We start from the raw sequence: 15,423 nt of genomic DNA on the forward strand, positions 1-15,423 counted from the left end.
TTCCACCCTCACATGTCCTTCTCTCAAATCTCCTTTCATACCCCTCCTGTCATATACTCTTATTTTTTTGGGTATCGTGGTTTGGGTTTCAAATTTACAAGTGGATGGTGGTTTGTGGAGAAGACGATGTTTCTCACAGATATTTGAAGATTGGTGATGTTGCGCGCTTTGTGCCAACGTGCATGTGCGTTTTATATAAGTTTTTGATTTACTGAGTGAATTTCTAGAGGTTAGTTATGGAGGTGGTGGTCAGAGCTTTTGTTGGTGGTGGCAAGACGTGGTTTCCCGATCGGTGAACACAAGGGGGGGGGGGGGGAAGAGGGGTGAGGGTAGTTTGGGTTTTTCTATTAAAATGGACCTATTTATTTAATTACTAATACATTTATAATAAAGTTTATTAATATTTTTATCTAATTAATAATATAAAAAGGTAAAAGACAGTGAGTCATTCTACATTGACTAGGGATCAAACTCGTAACAAAACCAAATTGGAGGATCTTCCGAGTAAAAATAAAGTTAGAAACCAAACGTGTAGATAACGCCAAACCATAGGGGCCTTTATGTAATTTACCCTATAAAATATTAAAAAAAATTCAAAAAATATATATTTTTTTTTCGTAACATGCTCAATTTTTAAACCCGCTCTCAAAAGTTCTTCTGATGAATACGACACCATTTCCAATCGGATTTGTTGATTGATGGGCTCCGGGGCTCACAACATCTAAATTCACATTTCACGAATTCATTCTTTGCATTTTCTAGAAATTCGAGATCAGATTTCGTTTTGGGGGTTTCATGACTCATCGATCAAAAAACAAGAATCAAAGAAATGGATTGGGGAACGGTAACAACAGAAGACCTGATCGAAGCACTTAAAGAAGTGGATTGGTCGTCGCCTCCTCGTCCTTTCAATGAATTCGTCTCCAAATTCACAGTCCCTCGTTCTTCTAACAAATGGAACAGTCGCCTGAAGTGTAATCTTTACTAGTATGTTCTGATTTTCATCTCTACTAACATTTTACATTCGTTTTGTTTGATTATTTCGAGTAGTTATCTAATTAGTTATAGGTTTGAATGGTGATCATTATGGAGATCAGAATGGGGAATGAACAGCTGTAAACCCTAAATATCGTTTCAACTTTTTCCGTACTTAATCTGAATAGTACTGTCGTAATTTACATCGTTGAGCTCCATATCTTCTGTTGAAAATAGATGTAGAAATTTGAAGTGGGGTAATCGGTTACATAACTTACAAGAACTTGTGTTTTTTGCAGCTATCGGACAAATTACTTTCTCATGATTCTGTTCATTCTTGGTAAGCCGATTGAATAAAAGACACTCAAATGGCATGATCTAAATTTGAAATTTCTTTCAGATGCCATGATTATGAATTTTTCATGTGTAGGATTGGGATTTCTTAGGAGACCACTTGCTATAGTTGCAGCTATGTCAACCGCTCTAACTATGGCTTTCTTAAATGATAGGTACATCCATACATACATTGCTCCAATCTTCACCTAAGTTACTATATATACTGATATTCATGTTCATTCTTAACTTGATCAAGATCATCTGATTTGATACTGCACTGGCTTACAGCTTTGCAAGCACATTCAGTGAAAAAGTAACAAGAACTATAAGGCAATTCTCTCCACATTTAGCTGCAAAAATGAGACATCCACTAACGTGAGCCTCTTTCCATTTAAATATCTCATTAAACATATACTGCTTATCTTCTTTAATGGTGATTTGCAATTTCCAGGCCTGTTCTTCGTGGGCGCCCTTCATCTAAGAGGACAATATATATATGTGGACAGCCTCGTTGGACATTTGTTCTGGCATTTTCTGCTGGTATGGATATTGCTAATTCTCTTTAATGGTGAAAATTTTCTGTTTTTTAAATGCTAATTTAGTATTTTGACCATTTTGTCCTTTCACAGTGAGTTTCATTCTTTGGTTTGTTTCTTGCGGACTCTTGACTTTGTTATGGGCGTTGACCACCGGCCTTCTTGGTATATCTTACAACCTTCTTATTTCATGACTGGTATAACTTTGAGTAAATTATACTTTGGGTCCCTGTGTTATGTTAGTTTTTTTTTGGGTGTGGTCCAAAAATAAATCTTTTTGCATCTTTCGTCCCTATTTTCCTGTTTCATACGCCTTTAGTCCGTGGGTCGTCTAAGTTAACAGCCCAGCTAAAATTGAATCTTAAAGTTAAATCAAGATCATAACTCAATCACTCATAAACAAAAACATAACAAAATCAAAACAAATCCCATGAATTAAATAAAACCTTAGTCTGAGTTAACAACTAGGGGTGTTCAAAACCGGATATCCGAAAATTCAGATATCCGAATTTCGGATATCCGAAAATTCGGATAATTGATTTTTGATATCCGAATTTCGGATACGGATTCGGATATTAAACCGAATATCCGAATTTCATTAGTTTTAAATAAATAAAATAAACCCTCCAAGAACAAGAACGTTTCCATGCATTTGTTAGGTATAATAAGACTTCATTTGGTCCGGTTAAATGCAAGTTACCTCATGATACCTCAAGATCTTGAGAAATCAAACTCAAATTACTAAAATCAACATAAAAAAGATAACATTTATACCATCCTCACTTTGCGTACCAAGTAAAAATGTTAATAATTTGTCTTTTTGAATTTCAAATGAAAAATCCCAATGCATTAAAACTATTTTTAATAATTTTTTATATTATATATTTCGGATTTCGGATATCCGAAATTTTCACTTTTTAATATCCGTATCCGAATCCGAAAAACCGGATATCCGAATTTCGGGTATCCGAATTTTCGGATATCCGATTTTTCGAATATTTTCGGATCGGATTTTCGGATTTTTCGGATCGGATGTTCGGATGCGGATATTTTTGACCACCCCTATTAACAACCTAACTGTTAAATTTATGAAATTGACAATTTTACACTTGTCTTCTCCATTTTCTTCACCTTCAAACCCTAAAACCACCAAAACCCCAAAAATCAATGTCGAAGTTTAATCAAAATCAGAACTCAAATACCAAATACACAACAAAATCTAAACAAATCCCATGAATTGGACTTGATAAAATTACAATTTTGGTCCCTACGCTATATAGATTTTTTAGATATAGTCTAAAAAGGAGTCTTTTTGTGTTTTGTGGGTTAATAATTTTGATGAGGGGTAAAAGCAAGTGTAATTTACTCTATAAACTTTGTGTAACAATATCAAGTATTGTTTGCTGACTTCATCTGTTGTTCAGCTACTATAGTGCATGCAAGCTTTAGAACACCTAACCTGAAAGCTCGTCTCAATACATTCCGTGAGGAATTTCGTGCAGTTTGGCGCAACTACAGTGAACTTTAATCCTCCTCTATTCATGTGATTGTGCGTATTACCTTAAAAAATGCATTATGTTTTATAATAATATATATGATTTTATTAATATTATCCCTTTTTAGGGTTACGAAGAAACATGTGGTGGTATTTTTGAGGGAATAATCCTTGTAGAAAGCTGCATGAAGGTCGAAGTCTTGGATAACATGACATAAAATAATATATTTGGTTATTAATATCCCCTGAGTGGGTATAAAATTGGGAAAAAGTCAAAAATGTAGAAGAGGGAAAGCTTATGTGGAAGGGTAATTCAATTTTGTTCAGAAACCTGTGAATGGATCAAATTTTGAACTTTTTTTTTTTTTTTTGGTATTGTTTCATACAATGTGAGATCTTTATTGAACCGTTATATCTCATATGATATTGATACGTAGGACATGCCATAACATATTGAATTGTGTTTGATGTGTTTTGGACTTGGACAAGTCTCAATGAGACAAATTTTAATTTTTCACTCAAAAAGGAAAGAATTAACAAAAGACTTGAATGCCATCTGTTAATCTTCATCATCCAAAAATATAAGTACAAGGCTTGTCTAGTCTTTTGGCCCATGTAACAAACATAGCCTTAATCTCATCTTCAACCCTCTGTTAATCTTCATCACCTAAATTGGAGTTTTTATTTGTATAGAAATGTTTGACAAAAAATATGCATAAGCTTTTGAATGTGTAAAATGACATAAAATATAAAAGCTAATAGCTTCTTAAGAAAGCCCTTATGTTTTATTTCATATTCATGTTTGGTCCTAATTTTTGCACAAAATTTCTACCCTTAATAACTAACACAACTTAAGATCAAGGATATTCTCCAAGACATGATTACATTTTATTTTTAATTGGCTTATGAGTAGCAAGTCTAAACTTAAGAGTAGTCGCGTTGAGTTGTTGAAAAAACCCAATTATGTCTTCTCACTTGTAATTTCCTTCTTGCTTTCTGTTAGCTTTAGCTAATTAGCACAGACCCGCTACATCTTGGAAAAATGTACAATTATTTTAATTTTTAACATTAAACCCCATGTTAGCTTTTCATGGGATGTGAGATTTTAGAGAAGAGGAAATAAATAAGAAGGCCAAAATGGGAAATGAACCAGGGGAACTTTGGTGTAAATAACTAGTTACTCATATAAATACATATAAAATTTAAACTTTGAATAAATGTGTAATTTTTGTATAAATAAGAAGAGAAGTTTTATTTTGTATAAATACATAGTTTTATAAATACTATTATACAAAAATAAGTAACTTCATACTAATTTTTAAGTATTCTAGAAACGTCCAAACAAAAAGTTCAAAAAGTTCAATGTCGAAATCTAAAGGTTTAAGACTAACAGTAAACAAAATGTTCTCCGTCAAAACAAATATTATTAATACTATGTGTGGGTTTGAGACCAACTATTACCATGTTTTAAAAAAAAAATGTAAATGAAAGGTTAAAAAAATATAAGGTTTGTTCACTTGGTTGCAATTCTAAATGAGAAAGATAAATACATACATGCTATGGTAAAGCAAATCAAGCAAAAGGTACTGAAAGAAACCTCAGCATAAATAAGTCACATTGTCACAATAATAACAACAACAATCAGACTGAAAGACACGAATGTGTTAACTTATTCAGCAAAATTTATAACTAAAAAACTACCCAACACAACTTAAAAAAAGTTACATTGTACCATATAAACGCCCTCATTCGGTTTCATTTATGTACCATAACTTCGGTCTCCTGCATCTCCAAGTCCCGGGATAATCATCCTTAAATTCACCATTCAAACAATCTTTAGATAACTTGATAACACAAGATTATATATTTTCTTGAATTTACTAACTTACCCTTTGTCAGTAAGTGTTGCATCGATGATTCCAGCATATACATGAAGCCTGAGGAATTACAATAGAAGAGTTAAATCACAAAAGACAGATATACCCTTCATCCAGTGTCAAGAGATTTAGTAAATGTTGTACCCAGGATACTTCTCACTCAGCTTTTGGAGGGCTGGAGGGCAAGTCACGGCAGATACCTAAATATTTAGATAAATTTAAGGAATCTTGGAATTAATAAACTGATTATTGGTTTTTATTTTGGAAGGAGGAAATTATTTAATAATTGATTTTCTACAATACTAAATATTTTACCACTTTGATATGCTGGTTGGCAACTCCACGATCCTTAATCAGATCAATGGCTGCCATAATCGTGCCACCTGAAGATTATTTAGATGCAAAATGAAATTAATTTAAAAAGAGCAAATTTTGTAATTTTTTCATTATTAAAGGGTATTTAAGACATTTGGTTAGTAACGTGATTTACCTGTTGCTAGCATAGGATCTACAATAAACACTCGAGTTCCTGCACGAAATTTGTCAGGTAACCTGCATAAGGAACATGAAGAAGGGTGAAACATGAAAATTTTCACAAAATAAACAAATGATGCAATAGTATTAATTTTTTTATTTTTAGTTTTTTATAAATTATACTGCATAGAGTAGCTTGTAAACATGAGATATATGCAGTAAATAACTTCTGAGTTAGGACCCCTTACTTGTTCAAATACACGGATGCTTCAAGTGTCTCCTCATTTCTGCTAATACCTTAATTAAAAAAATAAAAACAGATAATAAGAAAACAAGCATTAGTCTCAGGTAAAAAAAAAAAAAAAAAAAAAAAACATCACTTATTGAAAAAATCATTGACGAAGGGCTAATCCCTATTTTCTGTATTAAGTTGCTCTTTCTGCATTAAATCAACACCCATATATAGCTTTTACCAGATTAAGTCATGTCCTCATTAAGTCCATCAAGGTTAAAAAAGTAAATTTAATTTGATAGTTAATTAGTTACCTAGGTGGTATGTCTTGGTTGCTGGTAAGATGGATGCTGCATGTTCTGCAAGAGCAAGCCCAGCTCTCAGAATAGGAACAACCTGCAAACACAAGGGCATTTGTGTAAATTTACACACATAACAGAAGTGTTTATAATAAAGCATAATGTAAGGGCATTGATTATTGATATACTAACCGCTACAGGTTCTCTTGGATCAATAAATTCAACTGTAGCAGGCCCAAGTGGGGACTGAATCTCCCCTGAAATTGTAGGCTGCAATAAATAAACTTACTACATTAATGATTAAAGCAAGAATTTGCAATGTACTTTGATATATTAGTGTATTATAACATCTTAATTTCATTTATTATAAAATGCAAAATGTTGTAATAGGAAGAAGTAAAAGTAAGATGCTATAGTTAATAAATCGATAAAAGCATATTGTTATTTCTTGCAAAAAGCAACAAAGAAAAAAGTGACCAAATAAAGTATACCAGCCAATCCCTTGATGCTTCATACATAAGAAGCCTTCCCAGCTCAGCCATGGCATTCTCTGAACATGAAGTCATTATAAACAAAAGTATAACATGCAATTTAACAAAAACATGAGTGAATGAAATATAATTTTAATGTTTTTGTTACATGAAAAATTTGCAAATGGTGTATCCTAGAAATATGGACCAAATTTGCACATAGAGCACCATCACTCTTTGCAGAAAATGAATCTTGATTCAGAGCATCTTTATTGAAGTTATATTAAAACTATTTTTGGATTTTATTTGATTAAATATGCTAACAATATTTAATTGCATGGCACATTTTAAAAACACATATGTAGAATTCCAATCAAAGAAACTTCTTGACAACTTGAATTAAATTCAAAACCCGAAAAACAAAAAAGAAAGGAAGTGAAATTTGACACAACTAAAGCTGATGAGAAGAACATTCAAGAAAGAAGACATGCAGAACCAAAATCAAAATAAAAACTATAAACGCAACGCAACAATAAAGTTTATGAAAATTGGAAAACCACAATGCAGAATCACAATATAAGCAACTTCTTGACAACTTAAATGAAATTTAGTTTCAGATACGCAAAGGGAAAAAAAGAAATTGAATTTGATCAAACTAAAACTGATAAAAAAAATGTTCATTTAATTGCATGTCACATTCAAGAAACAACATGCAGAACCAGAATCTAAACAAAAACTAAAACCCCAAAAAAAAACGAAATTGAAAATCCAAAGCAGAATCACAATCTAAGCAACTTCTTGACAACTTGAATAGAATTCAAACACCCAAAAAAAAAACTGAATTTGACAATTCTAAATCTGATAGCAAATGTTCATCTAATAGCATGTCGCATTCAAGAAACAGACATGCATGACCAGAATCTGAGCATAAATTAAAAACCCGAAAACAAAATTTACGAAAATTGAAAACCAATAAGCAACTTCTTGAGAGCTTGAATTAAATTCAAAACATAAAAAAAGGAAAACTGAATTCGACCCAACCAAAATTGATAACAAATGTTCATCCAATAGCATGTCACATGCAAGAATCAGACCTGCAGAGCCAGAATCTGAGCAAAAATTAAAAAGCAAACAAAAGAAATTACAAAAAATGAAAACCCAAATGCAGAATCACAATCTAAGCAACTTGTTAACACCTTGAGTCAAGATCAAACACTCGAAGGTTAAAAAGAAAAGAAAATAAGATTCGAGCCAACTAAAGGTTCATCCAATTGCATGTAGCGTTCAAGAAACAGACATGCAGAGCCAGAATCTAAACAAAAACTAAATCCCAAAAAGAAAAATTATGAAAATTGGAAAACCCAATCACAATTTAAGCAACTTCTTGACAGCTTAAATCTAATTCAAACACCAAAAAGGAAAAAAGAAAACAAAATCGAATTTAACCAAAGTAAAGCTGATGAAAAATGTTCATCCGATTGCATGTCACATTCAAGAAACAGACATGCAGAAGCAGAAGTTAAACAAAAATTACCCAAAAAGAAATTTACGAAAATCGGAAATCCACATTCAAACACCCAAAGAAATGAAATAGACATGCAAAACCAGAAAAGAAATAGACATGCAAAACCCAAAAAAGAAGAATTATGAAAATCGAAAACAAAAAACGGAAAAAGATAAGAAATTTGAGTTTGACTCAACTAAGGCTTATCAAATTGCATGTCACATTCAAGAAACGGACATGCAGAATCAGAATCTAAACAAAAAAGTAAAATTACGAAAAGTGGATTCAAAACGCCATAGCATTACTTACTGAAGATGGGGCATGGTGTTTCCTCGTTTCTAAGCACTGAGACCCAGTGCTTGATCAAAGGATGAGGAGGTACGAATACCTGCAGAAAAAAAACGAGTAAATAAATCGGGAACTCATCCACCAAAACAACCCAATTTCGATCGAATCCAAAAACTCGAGTTTGTTACCAGCATTCTGTTGTCCAAAGGAGCTTTCTTTTCTGCTGTGGCTTGCGCCTTCAATGACAAGAATCTGGTACGTGGCTGCCGCCTATTAGAGCATGAAAACTGTAGGAACAATAATATACAGTAAAGTAAACAACAAGATTAGGGTTTAAATTAAACAAAAAGGAAGAAAAGAACAGAAATTGGATTAAAAAATTGGGGAAATTGATGGTGGGTATACATTATTCGGAAGGGAATGAGAGAGATTGTGGAGAAAAGGAGGCGCCGGCGATGAAAATGTGAAGTGAAGGGGGGAAGTAGAAGATATGCGAGCGGAAGCCATTGTGAAACAATCGATTTAAAGGGGATTGGGTTCCGTATATTCAGAACACGTATCCGAAAAAAACTCGTCAAAACATTGTCTTTTTGTTTTTTAGTCAAACTTCGTTAATATCGATAAAAAAAATTAAATATCGTCTATTATCGATAAATCGATATTTGGATAACAATACGCTTTTCATTGCAACGCATACCAATTTGATACGTATAATTTGAAATGTATAAGAAGCATCTTTCACTTTTTAAGTGTCAATTTTTTTTTTCTTCTTTCACCAAAATAGCAGGAGATTGATGGAGTGGAGTTTGGCTTTGGGGTTGATTTGGTGAAAGTTGATCGGGAAAAACGATAAAGTTTGTGAACATATTTGGAGTAACATTCGACACTTGCATAGGATAGTATTTCCTAACATTTGGGTATTGGAATTGTGGAGGAGATTGAATGGGGGCATCAAGTTGGGGACGATAAACCCCTTGAGATAGATCGATGGCGAAAATGTTTCGAGTTGGGTGCTTGAACTCGAAACATTGGTTTTTTTTCTTCTATCGGAGTTTAGGGTTTGATTGTTTGTTGGGATTCATTTTTTTAAGAAAATAGAGAGAAATTGATAGAAAAATGTGTGAATTTGAATTTTAAAATAGTGAGGTATTTATAGTCGTGTAAAATGGTATATATATATATATATATATATATATATATATATATATATATATTTTTTTTTTGAATTGTAAACGTTATTAAAGAAAAAAAAGTAAATTTTTTAAAAAGCTAACCGAATCTCATGCCTCCTATTCCGCACCCTCGGTATTGTGTTCCGAGGTGCGAGAATGCCTCCCGCTCCCTTTTCCCGCTACGTACCGTTCAGCCTAAGTCCATAAGGACCATAACATAAGGCTCGAACCGGATAATATTGCATAGGACTATAGGACAATATTTTGCTTAATATCAACTAGAATCGATATTTTGGATAACAATATGTTTTTCCGTTATTTTCTAGAATTTTTTGCATTTAAAAGAAAAGTTCTATGAGATGATAAAAAAAAGTTTATTTCTAAATGTCCTCCTAAAAAGTAGAAAATGATAGGGACCGAAAACAAAAGTCTTAACTCTGAAGTAGTAATAGTCCTCTATAACTAGGAAGTTGTAAGGCACCGTGAACTTGTAAGGCACCGTGAACTGGTGAGTCATTTGTAAAATCAAAATAGACTCTTATATTGAAACATCACTCAAAGGAAAATAAAACAGTTTTGAAAATTCGTATTTCCTAACTTCCGAAGTGGCGACTTAGATTGCTAAAATAATCCCCAAACCGAATCCATCGAAAAATGCGACAATATAGTCATCACTCAGAAAGAAATGTCTTTAGGAATCCTCTTTCTTACAACTGTACTTCTTTGTTATTGTGTCACAGTAACGCCCTCCTAGTGAACACTGTCTCGGTATGACATGCCAAACAAACATATAAGGCATGAATATATCTTCGGATGCTTTGAAAATGCGTCATCACTAACAGAACTTCAAAGGAGTTGTACGCCTGTATAGGAAAAAATAGTCATTAAAAAGAGTACAGAAAAGAGGCAGAATGATATATATATATATATATATATATATATATATATATATATATATATATATATATATATATATATATATACCCGCTCATCATTTTTCAAACCCAAGACCATCAATATTCATCAAATGTTGCGTCTAAGAGAGATCAATGCTAAAAAATGATTTGAGCATGCACACATATTTATGTTTTATGTGTTTTTTTTTTGACGTTTTCAAGTTGCGATTCTTGTAAACGCTGCTATTAGAGTCTCATTGTTGTGTTGATTTTGAAAAATATTGAAAAAAACACAAATATACATGTATGTATGTATGTATGTATGTATGTATATATATATATATATATATATATATATATATATATATATATATATATATATATATATATATATATATGAACATTCAAATGTGTATACATGCACATTTCAAAAAAAATCATCAAATCTTTTTTAGCCTAAATAAGGCTTAGACACACCTATTGTATACATGTATGGACCAATGAGAATTTAGCAATAATTTAATCATTAAATTTAGGAATAAGGGTAGCTTGGTCATTTTACTTTTAGAAGCCAAAAATAAATCTTTTATCTTTGGAAAATCATTAAATGAAATCTGCAATATTTTTATAAACCATAATGAGTAACGACGGCTTCCTCCAATCATCGATACATTTGTTCCTCTTTTCCACCAGAAATCGACCCCAAACATCCGAGCACCACCGTCGCATCTCCATGAAACACCAACGCATACTCCGTTGACGCCATCATCGACTACAACCTCTGAAGCCTGCACAATTCCATTCATCGAGACCCTGCTTTGGTATTGCTCCTGTGAATCCCCACGCCTGCACAACTCCACTTCAAGGTTTGAGCTTTATTGGTCGATATTAGTCTTTAGGATTTTTGGTTCTGGTTCATGAGACACACAACTACCCTTCTCTTAAATCAGATCAAATATAGTTTGATTCGGGTCCAAAATTGGTCCTCCTGAAGATATTCTAGTAGAGCAAATTTTGGTTTTACATATAACCTATCATCTAGCTTCAGATTCAGAATGCATCTGATTTTTGCCCGCCAACTATTTGTTAAAATGCTTGAATTAAATATTTCATCCTTTCATTTGCACATGATGTCCAGTGATAAGTATTTATACCCATTTGAAAATTAGAATATGTAGTTTTGTTAATCTGGTCTGGTGTTGGCCTAATGAGGTCTTTATATTTCTCTATTAGTTATTTCATACCCTTGATAATACAAATTCTTTAAGAATATTCAAAACCATTCTTGGAGAATTTTTACAGTATCATTCTTGCAGAATAAACATGTTTATTGATAGCTATTAGACTCTAAGTAATATTTTGTTAGAATAAAGTATATGTGTTCTTATAGAATCTTTGTTTGCCATTTATTATTTTTTTTGATAAATTTTAAATTTTTTAATTTGGTGTATTTTATGTTTGTGGAGTCTTTTTTCGATTAAAAAGTGGTGATTCGAGGATTACATTCTATCAAAATGGTTAAAAAAGTTTACACTTCTTCATCCACTTTTATTTTCTTATCTAGTGATTTGAGGATTGCATTGAATTTTTTAATATTTGAAAGTTGATTATGTTTTCTTTGTGGATTTAGGTTTTGAAGAGGCTGTCATTGATGTGGAAAATGAAGAAAACATGGAGAACGAGACTGTATTCTATCAGAATGTATTATTTCAGAATAGATTAGTGTTTATGTTATATTTTGATGTTTTTTTTTCATTTTTTAATCATTCTTAGTTTTAAGCTTTAAGAATAAATGTAATTCTTGAACCATTACTAGTCATATTTTTTTTTTCAGAATGAATGTAGTAATTGTTTACAGTCTTATTCTTTACGAATTAATGTAATTAGTGATTCTTAAAGAATAAAATCTGTATTCTTTAGAAAATGTTATTCTTGATAATATGTTGTACAATTCTTTAAGCATGTTAATTATAAAAAAAAATATCTTGAATATAACCATATTCTGCAAGAATAAAATCGAAAATATCTTTACTATACGTATCTTCCGTTAGCGGATTTTTCGTATAACAACAGTTACCACGCCGGCATAGACCGACCTCCCTTCAAGATGCTTTACGGTAGGAAGTGTAGGACCCCAATCTGTTGGGGTGAGGTCGGTCAGAGAGTCATGGGGAGTACTGAGGTAGTACTCAAGACTACAGAGCGGATCCAACACGTCCAGAGTAGGCTCCAGACTGCTCAGAGTCGGCAGAAGAGCTACGCCGACAAGACGCGTTTAGATTTAGAGTTCCAGGTGGGCGACATGGTCCTCCTGAAGGTGTCACCTTGGAAGGGTGTCATTCGGTTCCGGAAACGGGGCAAGTTGGGCCCCAGGTACATTGGTCCCTTCCGGGCTATAGCCCGAGTGGGCAGGGTGGCTTATCGGTTGGATCTACCGATAGAGCTCAGTCAGATCCACAACACTTTCCATGTTTCCCAGTTGCGGAAGTGCTTAGTGGATGATTCAGCGATTGTACCCCTTGAGGATATTCAAGTTGATGACAGCTTGAACTACATTGAGCGACCAGTAGCTATCCTTGACAGGAAGTCGAAGGATTTGAGGAACAAGAGGTGGAGTTGGTAAAGGTGCAATGGCAGCACCGCAAGGGATCAGAGTGGACTTAGGAGCCCGAGGAGGAGATGAGGGAGCACCACCCATAGTTGTTTTCAGACACAGCAGACTTCGAGGACGAAGTCTAAGACAAGTGGGGGAGAATTGTAACGCATGGTTCCTGGTATGCATTTAACTTATTTATTTATTCATTTTGGAAGGGCTACTCGACGAGTTGGTGACACTAACTTGTCGAGTAGAAGGCATATTATGCGCGAGTTTGAAGTGAACTACTCGACGAGTCGGGAGTCTTGACTCGACGAGTAGGACAGCAGGATGAAACCCTAATCTTTAGGGCTTGCATCCTATTTAAGCATCATATCTGGCCTCCACCCCAACCTCTATCACCTCCAAACCCTAATCTCGAAACCCTAATCAACCTTGAGTGATCTTGAGCTATTTTCTTGCCATTTTTTTTATTTAAAGCTAGAAGAAGGAAGCAAGGACTTGGAGTTGCAGGAGGAAGGCTGAAGATCCAGAGCTTAAGACTCATTTCTGTCTTGACAGAGGTATAAAGATTATACCTTGGCTTCTATTCACTTAGATCTTCATTTGAGCTTGCATATTGTCACTTTTGGGCCATTTCCAAGGTCATTTCCGAGATTTGAACTCTTAGTGATGTAAGGACTTCAAATTTGGGCACTCTTGAGCTTTAGAAGCTCAAAGTTGCCACCTTTATTTAGTCATGGCCCTATTTCATGACTTAGACCTCCATTTTTAGCTTGTGATGGGTGTTTTAGCTTCATAACACCATGCATGCATGTAAAGTTAGCAACTTTACATGTAATGCTAGTCTAAGGAGTCCATATCAGTGAGTTGGAGGTATTGGAATTGATTAGAATCGACTTTATGGATTTGACATTGGGGGACTCGACGAGTTGTTCATGCGACTCGGCGATTCGGGTCGTGGTCCCCTAACCTTTTCTGGTTTTGAGTGAACCCGTTGAGTCTAGGAGATGACTCAACGAGTTGGGCATGATTAGGACTCGGAAACTGAAGAACTCGACGAGTCCAAGGTGGGACTTGATGAGTTAAGTCGTTTTGTCTCGATTCTTTACAAGGTAGAACTCGACGATTCTGTGAAGGGACTCGACGAGTTGACTTGGTTTATCACAAGACTGGATAACATAGAACTCGACGAGTTGGGGTTGACTGGGAGTTGACCTTGACTTTGACTTTGACCAGGATGTTGACTTTGACCAAAATGGTCATTTTACCCTAAGAAGGATTATCATATTCTGATTAAGTGTTATTGTGAAATTGATAGCCGGGGAGTCGTTGGAGCAGCCGTCAAGGATTCCTCACACGAGATTTCATAGCTAGCATTCGAGGTGAGTTTTCTCATGTAGGAACGGGTCTAAGGCACCAAGGTCGGCCCGTTTAGATAGTAGTAGTTCCGGACCACGGTCCGATGCCGGACGGGGCCTGAAGTAGGTTTATATGTTTTTCGGATTTCGATCCGATGTCGGGGCGGTCACGAGGAATGCTTGTATGCTTGTATGCTTGATGTCTTTGTGATTCTTGCATGTGTTTGTTATGTGTTATGTGTTATGTGTTCCGGGCTTAGGTCGGATGTCGGGGCAAGCCCGAGGAATGTCTAGTTAATATGTTATGATAGTATGTTCCGGACTCCGGTCTGATGCTGGGGCGGTTCCCGAGGAATGTTAGTACGTTCCGGATCTCGTTCTGATGTCGGGCGGGGTCCGAGGAATGTTTACATGTTAGTATTGTGTGCTTATGTTATATGTTGGTTGATATGTTTATATGTATGCCGAGATCTGCTCGATGTCGGGCGGTCCCGATGCCGAATAGGGTTCGATGCCGGGCGGGGCCCGATGCCAGGAAAGCCAATGTCGAGCTTGAATCGATGTAGCATGGGCGGGGCCCAAGATATGTTATGTGATATGTGTATGGTATGTGGTAGTTGGGGAGACTCACTAAGCTTCGTGCTTACAGTTTTCAGTTTTGGTTTCAGGTACTTCCACTAGCAAGGGGAAGGGCTCGGGATGATCGCATGGCACACACCACAGTTTTAGCCTGGGATGTTTAAACTCTGATATTTTTCTCATATGATTTTGATATAGTATTTGACATGATGTTTTGAGATACATGATTCTTGATTTTCTTTATGATGATGGATGATTTATGGTTTTATTAAAAGTTTTAAAACGAAATTTTTGGACTGTATTTTTGGGATGTTTCAATTCCAGTTAAGTTGA

The 15,423-nt window shown here is 34.5% G+C and overlaps 2 protein-coding genes across 3 annotated transcripts; one reads left to right on the forward strand and one right to left on the reverse strand.

Moving 5' to 3' along the window:
* Positions 1 to 637: 637 nt before the first annotated feature.
* On the forward strand, positions 638 to 3,774 carry LOC145128585 (PRA1 family protein A1-like). Of its 2 annotated transcripts, none has more exons than XM_079063397.1 (8): positions 638 to 987; positions 1,275 to 1,315; positions 1,406 to 1,484; positions 1,600 to 1,686; positions 1,763 to 1,851; positions 1,941 to 2,012; positions 3,272 to 3,396; positions 3,481 to 3,774. In XM_079063397.1, exons 1-7 carry the CDS (start codon positions 830 to 832, stop codon positions 3,373 to 3,375), a joined length of 630 nt encoding a protein of 209 aa, XP_078919523.1. In that variant the 5' UTR covers positions 638 to 829; the 3' UTR covers positions 3,376 to 3,396; positions 3,481 to 3,774. The 2 variants fall into 2 exon arrangements, with proteins under 2 accessions (XP_078919523.1, XP_078919522.1); XM_079063396.1 differs by having other exon boundaries at positions 639 to 987; positions 3,471 to 3,774.
* A 1,152-nt stretch (positions 3,775 to 4,926) lies between these two features.
* Positions 4,927 to 9,043, reverse strand: UPP (uracil phosphoribosyltransferase). Its single transcript, XM_079069623.1, has 12 exons — positions 8,892 to 9,043; positions 8,675 to 8,773; positions 8,508 to 8,586; positions 6,716 to 6,774; positions 6,417 to 6,494; positions 6,240 to 6,321; positions 5,942 to 5,990; positions 5,710 to 5,771; positions 5,535 to 5,602; positions 5,364 to 5,419; positions 5,232 to 5,279; positions 4,927 to 5,153 (listed from the first exon to the last, which is right to left on the reverse strand). Exons 1-12 carry the CDS (start codon positions 8,991 to 8,993, stop codon positions 5,102 to 5,104), a joined length of 834 nt encoding a protein of 277 aa, XP_078925749.1. The 5' UTR covers positions 8,994 to 9,043; the 3' UTR covers positions 4,927 to 5,101.
* Between the last annotated feature and the right edge of the window lie 6,380 nt (positions 9,044 to 15,423).

This window comes from Lactuca virosa, chromosome 8 (genome assembly GCF_052849685.1).
Source record: "Lactuca virosa cultivar CGN04683 chromosome 8, Lactuca_virosa_CGN04683_v6, whole genome shotgun sequence".
Classification (NCBI taxonomy): Eukaryota; Viridiplantae; Streptophyta; class Magnoliopsida; order Asterales; family Asteraceae; genus Lactuca; species Lactuca virosa.